General features: G+C 30.1%; 1 protein-coding gene across 1 annotated transcript in view; it reads right to left on the bottom strand.

Annotated features, from left to right (window-relative positions):
• Positions 1-9,157, bottom strand: part of LOC106687710 (uncharacterized) — a 35,504-nt gene that overhangs the window by 7,995 nt on the left and 18,352 nt on the right. Inside the window, exon 3 of the mRNA XM_067044743.1 lies at positions 4,998-5,105. Coding sequence (XP_066900844.1) covers positions 4,998-5,105 — 108 coding nt within the window. The remainder of the gene's footprint in view (positions 1-4,997; positions 5,106-9,157) is intronic.

Genomic DNA, 9,157 nt, shown 5'->3' with positions numbered 1-9,157 from the left:
TAATTAAAAGAAATACTTCAATGAAAAGATAATTTTTTTTTTAATATTTATTTATTACTATTTACAACTGTACATTATAATACATTTAGTCAAAATGGAGTGTTACAGGCGTGTAGAGCAACTAACTATTGGTAGCACTTTAATGACATTTTACATTAGCTGGTCTCGTGGCCATTTTCTTTTCAGGCACCTCGGAGGATTGTCAGGAATGGAAGAGGATGCAAGGTTAGAAACTAGGGGGTTTGAGTGGTTAGGGAGTTTGTAATGGAAGGAGTGATATCTGGTTCGGGCTAGATCGGTTACATAGGGAACATTAAGGTCTTTTTGTATGGTTTTATTTGTGACAAAGTAAGGAGCATTGAGGATTTTGGATTGTAAGGATTGAATACGAGAGGAATTCGACGGTTTTGTGGAGCCCCAAAGCTCAACTCCATATGTCCTGATTGGCCTTATTACAGTCATGTAGATCAGTCTTTTGTAATGTATTGCAAGTTTAGACCGTTTGTCTAGTAAGTGCTATAATAATCGAAATCGACGTTTAGTTTCCTGTCTTTTCAGTTAAAAAACAAATCGACAGGTCAAAAAAAAAAATCATGTATAATCTCATTCATTTCCATGCAGGGCCCTGTTTCATAATGAAAGCTAATAGTATTGGTTCATAATGTAAGTATAGAAACAACGTGGTAATTGCACTAACACTTATTGTTTTTCATAATAGGGAGGACTATTAGTGATATTACAGGAGTTAAATAGTACTAAAGTACAAGGGCCGGGAAGAAGAAATGGCAGTTAATTCACCTTAATTTTTAATTACTTTAATGAGAACTGTATAATTACTAGTCAAAACTGATGAGTCTGCCAAGTATGGTTAGAGGTAATAAAAAATGGCAGCTGTTTAAAAACCTAAAAAAAACTACATTAATTTTTCATTCGGAGCTCTATATCTTAAAAACTACCAATAATAGAAAATCTAAAAGAATATTATTTTAAAGAAGAGTAAATTTTCTAAAATATTAGCCCTAATAGAGCAATTTATATCCAATAGTTCTCGAGATATAGCCTTTTGAAAAACAACATTTCATAAAAATGTACTGAAATATCAGTACTTATAAGAAATATCATTAATTAGTTTATTTTGAGAAATCTATATCTCGGGAACTATGAGGCGTACAGTTGTCTGTTAGCACTCAAATTAAAGCTGGTTTAATGGGATATAAGGTAGTAGATGACCTTTACCTTCATAGGAATATCATTTTTAATGATATTTGCTAAAATAAATTTATTTATAGTTGTTTCGACAGTAAGTTTGATTTCTAAAAAACTTTATTTCAGAAACCATTGGACGTACAGATGTCTGTCTGCACTAAAATTAAAGCTAGTTAAATTTACTAAAAAATAGTTAATAATGTTTATCTTTGTAGGAGTAGCTTTAGTGGTTTATATTTGACAAAATAAACTCAAAAATGTTAAATTCTAGTCGTTCGTATAAAATGTTTGATTTTTGAAAAAATATATCGCTAGATCCATAAGACGTACATATGTCTGCCAACGCTCAAAATGAAGAAACGTTAACTTACTATAAAGTAGTTTATGACACCTATATTCGTACGGGTAGTGGTTTTTATGATATTCACATATGAATATAAATTTGGCAAATGATAATTTGTCAGGACAACTATAAATCAATTTATTTTAGCAAATTTCATGAAAACTACTATCACTACGAAAATAAACGTCATAAACTACTTTATAACCCATTAAACTTGATCTAATTTGAATGCTTAAATACATCTGTACGTCAAATGGTTTTTGAGATATAGATTTTTCAAACTAAATTCACTGCTGATCTTTCAGTACGCTCCATACAACATTTTTATGAAATGTTGCTTTTTAAAAAGCTACATCTCGAGAACTATTGAACGTAAATAGCTCTATTAGGGCTTGAATTTTAGCAAATTTACTCTACTTTAAATGATGCTCTCTTTGATTTTCTATTGTTGTTGGTAGTTTAAAAGATATAGAGCTCTGAAAAAAAAAATAATTATTTTTAGCGTTTTGAATTTTTTATTCCCCCTACCTATACTTGGCAGACTCATCAATTTTGGCTGGTAATTATTCATAATTTTCAATCAAGTAATCAAAAATTGGGGTGAAATAACTGCCTTTTTTCTCCTCTTGGGCTCTTGTACTAAAGTTACTATTGTACAAGTCTGTGTAATTGTATAAAGTCTACAATACTAATAGTATTGGTTTGTACTTTATTATGAAATAGGGCCCAAGTGATGATATATGATGTCTAGATAGTCCAAAATAATATTTTCTGGCTATATCATTATATCCCTAATGCTAACACCTAGGCCTTCTAAGAAGCTCCTTGTTCTATTCGATATTGTTCCGCAAGATCCAAATCACAGGACTCTCACGGTGAACTCTCTCTCTCTGAAGGTCTCGCGGTATTTTTTTTTAAGGAAAGGGACGCATTTTTCATACATTTCCTTCTTTTCCATTTCCACTCCACTGATCGAGGTCATTATTCTCAAATCTCTCCGTCGGATCCAAGACCAGAGCCTTCTCATGTTTAATGTTATAAATGTATAGCATTAAATTTATTCCACTAATATTGAGTACTATATAGGACGTTAGTTTTGAAGGAAGTATATCAAATGCTAAACAGGTTTACCATTTACCGCAATTAGAAGACTTGTAGAAATGTTTGGTAAACAATAGAAGCAACAAAGGTTGGTATCCCCACACTTGTTTTGTTCCTTTAAATTTTTTCTACTGTTACAATGGATTTACTCCATTTTCATTATATAAAGGAGCAAAATAAAGATAAGTGAAATGAATGAAAACGTAAATATGTGCATTATAGGTTCGAGAAGACAAAAAATTATATAAATAGTACTACATAACCTATACATTAAATTTTCGTTCTAGAATTTTTAATTTAATGACCTGGACATATGTATGTCTTCATAAGTATATATTTGTACTATCGTAAATCGAAAATAAACTGCTAAAGTTAATCAACAAGATTTGAAACAATGTATTTACACCGAATCGATATAATTTTAAAATATATAATCTTAAACAGGTTTTAATTATTGAATCCTAAGGTTGTGGAAATTCTTTAAAACACGAAGGGCACAAATATTTATCTATTTTAAGTCCAAAACCAACAATGCACTCTTTATTTCGTACCCAAAAACCGACACCCAACAGGTCGGCATCAAATTCAAACCAAATTGAACCAGCTAATCAAAATAACCTATCATACGCTCGCGCATGCGCGAAGTTAAGTCTATTTTAGAATGTGGTGAGGTGCATAGAGGGTTCCTCTGTTGTTTTGGGAGTTAATTGTTTTGTTGAACCAAATATATATTTTGGATCTATGTAGGAAATATTTACCTGATTGAAAATTAATATACCTGATTGGATTTTGGATCATATTCAAGTGTAAACGCAGAAGAATTTCCACAGTTATGAGAAGAACTGATGGCAGTAACTATAAATGAATTGAACTTTAAATTCAAAAAGCAAGCGTTTAACCTGGAATCCTCTGAAAGAACTGAAAAGGAAACTGCACGTCGATTTCGACTATTACAGCAACAAACGGTCTAAACGCCCAACACAATACAAAAGACTGATCTACATGACTGTAATAAGGTCAATCTGGACGTATGGAGTTGAGCTTTGGGGCTCCACTAAACCTTCAAATTCCTCTCGTATTCAATCCTTACTATCCAAAATCCTTCGTAAAATCCTCAATGCTCCTTACTTTGTCACAAATAAAATCATACATAAAGACCTTAATGTTTCCTATGTAACTGATCTAGCCCGAACCAGATATCACTCCTTCCATTATAAACTCCCTAACCACTCAAACCTCCTAGTTTCTAATCTTGCATCCTCTTCCATTCATGACAATCCTCCGAGGCGCATGAAAAGAAGATGGCCACGAGACCAGGTAATGTAAAATGTCATAAGAGTGCTACCAATGGGTAGTTTCTCTACACACCTGTAACACTCCAATTTAACTTAGATCAGATTTACAAAATGTATTATAATAAAAAAGAAGAGTTGTAAATAGCAATAAATAAATATTAAAAAAAAAATTCAAAAAGGATACTCCTACGGCTTATCCTGAAATATGGGATGTAATCCAAAAGTCCTTTATTGCATTCCCTTCATCATATTTAGTGGAACGTGGTTTCAGTGCGGTAACTAATTATAATCAGTGCGGTGATTTAAGATTACTATTCACGAAAATAGAGAGGCGAAAATTACTGAATTGGTAGCAGCACACCAGACTCATTAAGATGATCTCGAATGTTATAACTTTTTTTGTATTTAATTCGATTCTGAGTTCAATAAATAGTTTCATAATTTAAAAGTTCCAGGTTTCTAATTTACAACTTTCTTTACAATATTTTACGAAAAAGGTAAACACATTAATACATATTTCCTATTAATTGATATTAAAATTTAAAAAAAAAAATTAATTTACAGGGAGCGTTAAGTAATATTTTTTCTGAAAAGGGGGCGGTAGGACAAAAAAGTTTGGGAACAACTGCTCTTAGGAGTGAAAAGAACGGGTGATATTGGTACAAAAAGATTTATATGTTTGGAATCCATTATGAAAAAAGGGTGTACCAAAGTCACCTACATTGCTAGGTGAAACTGGTACAAAAATGGAATTGGCATATCTCCCTTAATATTAGAAGAACATATTTTTTTTCAGAGTTTAAAGCGAAGCTTAATTGTTCAAATATAATTTTGAATGCAAACTCATATTAGGTTTAGGAATGAAAAAAAAAACATGAAAAACTGTACCGTGGTCATTCCACTTCACGGTATATCCAATTTTGGAAAGTTATTTAAACATTACTATGGGAACTTGTTCGTTTGTATAGTAAGAAGTAACTATTTAACCTTTAGTAAAAATAATTATTTTATAGTATAATAATATGATATTATATTATACTGTTATACATTACATCAATATTGTCCTGAGGATTTCTGTCAACATTCCTTCCCCAGGGCTTAGCTGTTGAGCTCCTTCGCATATAGCTCGAAGGATGCACTGGTTCCCTGGTACGCCTAATCTGCAATCATTATTAAATTTATTATTATTAATTATAATTATCTATAATTAAAATTTTAAAAATATTTCATGGATTAAATAAACTAACAATGAGATCACCACAGTATTATTATTCTTTCTCACTGATGTATTCATAAAATGATAAATGAATTATTTATTGAGTTTGTACATATATTAAAAAAAAACAATAAAACTAAAAAATAGATAATTTTTTTATATAAATAATAAATTAAATTTGTAAATAATTAAGTATATTACATAATATGTGTCTATACTACTACAGGCTAGTTTACAGTAAATACAATAAGGGAACTCCGATTTTTGCTATTCCATTCCATTGCTTCTTTGAATAATACGTAAAAATAATCATCATCTATGGTAATTAGCAAGTTTATGTGGAAGATGTTTATGATGAATGTCTCTCGTTCTTAAGATTTAAATTATTTATAGTAATTTTTTACCCTAACTGACAACATATGGAACATTGAGGTCACTATGGATGATTTTTTTTTTTTGTGACACAGTAAGTAGCCTAAAGATTTTGAATTGGAATAGATTTGAAATGGAAAGTGCTTTGCAGATCAAGGAGTCGAAGTGGCTCATATGGATAGGTTGAGTTAAAGTTTCCACCTTCAAAATTCGATCAGCTAATGAAATGGCTGGAAGGATAGTAGAGGTGAGGGAATGATTCCATCTAGAAGAAAAGCGAAGATGATTCATTCTTAGAGAGAGGTCGAAAGAGTATAGTTCGATGAGGCAAATAAGGTGTAACTGCCGAGCCCGCAACACACAAATGCTAAGTAATAGTGCTAAACTGAAATTTTGAATGGAAAATTAATTAGATATAAAGCCAATAGAATAATTATAGTAACCCCCGGTAATTTCAATTTCATGTCAGTATTAATTATGATGATAAATACATCTTTTATGTAAATAATTGTAAATATAATCTAATGTTATCACGACTAGATTTTGTGCTTTAAATGCCCTGCATGTTACTTGATTAGCAAAGCTTAGTTAATTGGTAAACACGAAGCCTTTCGAAAGGATAGTCAGTCAATTAGTAATTACACAATTATATCTAGTACGTGATATCTAGCTCAAAGTTTAAACAAATAGGCAATACAATTCTAGGAATTGTTAGTCGGTTCCCACGAGGAACCGATAGAGATATATAATAGAAATAGAAATACACAAATACATAATATATGCTGTTTCTGGAAACCCCATTTGCCTTCGACCAGAAACACAGCACTCCAAGTTCTATTTCGTACTAAATTCCCTCTTTTATTCGTAGTTCTAATACACTTCCAATCTTCAACAACCTCCTGTCCACCCAATTTATGTTTCAGAATTGCGTTCATACTTGTAAATATGTATATTAGCAAAAATTGTACCTATCATTTATTATTTTTAGTTTAATTGTATTTGATTTTTATTTTATTGTTTTATTTTTTATTTTTATTAATTATTATTGTAAGTCATCTTATGTTTTATGATATGATATATGGTTTTATTTTATTTGTTCTATTCCTATTTTATATATTCTGTAAATTATTTTTGTTCATTTTTATTTTTTTTTAATTTATTTTTATTTTGTATTTTGCTTTAAGGCTCTAAAGCCCAATTTTGACGCCTGTATATTATTGTAAGGGATCAATCCCAGAATAAATAAGGATTATTATTATTAAATGAGTCTTTTGTGATTAATTAATAAGTTTAGACCATTTGTCTAGTAAATTTTGTAATAGTCGGAATCGACGAGCAGTTTTTTGGATTGGATATTGGGAATAGATGGATATTTTCTGGATATTGGGAAGGATTTATATCTGGTTCTGGCCAAATTGGCAACAAATGGAACATTAAGGTCCTGATGGATGATTTGATTTTTGACAAAGTAAGGAGCATTAAGGAAGAGCATGGTTGGTGAAGTCCGAAAGCTCAACTCCGTATGTCCATGCCTTATTATAGTAATATAAATGAGCCTTTTGTAATTAGTTGGAAGTTTAGACTATTTGTCTAGTTGGTGCTATAATAGTTGGATTCGACGAGCAGTTTTTTAGATCTTATATGAGAATTTCAGGTTAGTAGTCCAAGGTAGCGGATCTGTTCATAGGGATATAAGTGGATTACTATTAATTGACACTGTGGGGCAGGAACTTGTAAGTTTACGACGAAGAATAAGAGTGATTTAATGGGACTTGTTGGGATTTATTTTAATCCTCCAGTTTTTACACAACTATTTTATCATTATGTTATTTTATTTATTTATTTTTCATACAGATAGTTTGATTATGTTCATCTTGTCTTTTGTTTGTATATATTTTAAGAGAGTTTTTTATTTTATTTTATTTATTTATTTATTTTATTTTTTTATTATTTTTTTATTTTATTTTTTATTTATTTATTTTTTTTATTTTAGTATGTATGAGATCATTCATCAATATTACCTATTGCCCACAACTGTGTGGCAGATTGTAATATCTATCAATAAATAAATCTATCAAATCAAAAAAAAAAAAAAGTTTTTACACAATTCTTCAAATGTTGTGTTTTGGGATTGGTCAATTCGGACCAAATTAATGGATCATTATTCCCTGATAGCACACTTGTGTCATCGACGTAGGTGGTGAAAACGATATTTGAATTAATTTAAATATAATTTTTATCATTACTAATGAGATGATACTTAAGAAATCTTAATGTAACCCCCTGCTTTTCCCATTCCTTCCTAAAAGAAACTGATGCTATCCATAGTTCAGAATTATTGATTATCTCTCTCCTAATTTGTTATAACTTTATAATAATTGTCAGTTTTGGTTTCTACGTCAATGAAAGTGTTTATTTAATAAAAATAATTTGAGACTTTGTTTAATAAATGTCTATTTTACCACTGTTCTGATTACCTAATTTGCATCTTGAAGTAGGACTTGGTTTGGGAGCCAAGATGGAAGGTAACTTTTCAATAGGAGGCCTCCTAAGAAATATAAGGGATGGAAATACGAATTGAAGATGAAGAAAAAAAATGTTTCCTGAGAAAATAAGTTTCCTTTGAGAGGAGAAAAGTACGAATTAGAATTGGGAGAAAGTGAGAGATTGCTTCTTCTAATGAAGTGGAAGAAACAGAAATTGACAATTGGAAAGGGGTCTCTTGCGGCTCTCGCTTATTGTCCAATCATGAGAGCAAACATTGAACGAGTCAGCCTGAACGGCACAAATTTAATTTATTCATTTTTAAAATTATACTTCTGTGTAAAGTTACTAATGAATGTCGATCGGGTTTTATCTAAATACAGCAAATTTATATTTGAATTCAGAAGATAAAAATTACTTTGCTCTATTCATAGTTTAATTAAAATAAATAATAACTGATAAGATGATGCTATTTTTTTAAGAGAGCTTGACGCAGACTAATATTCAAAAATGAAAACGAATTATAATACTTATAACTAGAGTTCATTGATTCAAAATTAAATTTTTTTCGCAAAAAAGTAACAAAAACATTTTGCACCTTGGAAGCTAGCACAAGTTATTTTGAATATAAGTAATATCCCTAATTGTTATTATTATTTCATTTGTATCAAGTCATTTAACCGTTATTTCGTATCTTTAAACCTAATTTTTTAAGAGAAAAAACAAATATATATCTATTATATAAAATAAAAATTGAAAAATACATTAAGCTAAGTGTAATATCAGTTTAGACGGATTTAAATGTTAAAAAATATTACAATTCAAATTCACTCATGAAAGGTTAAGAAGGAACATCTTGATGATATTTTATGATATAAAATCAATAAACATATTACAATAAAATATAAATAATGCTACTCCTGTAAGTTTTCTTTTCGCATAGACGCAAGATATAGAATTCTGAGACATAACACTGCATGCGTTTCACTTTTTCCGGATAAAGCACACAATCTGCTTATCCTATTTTATCCTTAATCCATATCAATATGCGATTATAGCTATATCCTCTTTCTAATTCCGTTTTTGTATCTTTTATTTGATCCAATTTCTCTCTCTCTCTCTCTCTCTCTCTCTCTCTCT

Source organism: Halyomorpha halys, unplaced genomic scaffold, assembly GCF_000696795.3.
Source record: "Halyomorpha halys isolate HHAL.00 unplaced genomic scaffold, Hhal_1.1 Scaffold40.1, whole genome shotgun sequence".
In the NCBI taxonomy this organism is placed as follows: Eukaryota; Metazoa; Arthropoda; class Insecta; order Hemiptera; family Pentatomidae; genus Halyomorpha; species Halyomorpha halys.
The sequence above is the reverse complement of the archived record's forward strand: the minus strand, read 5'-3'. Positions and strand labels throughout refer to the sequence as shown.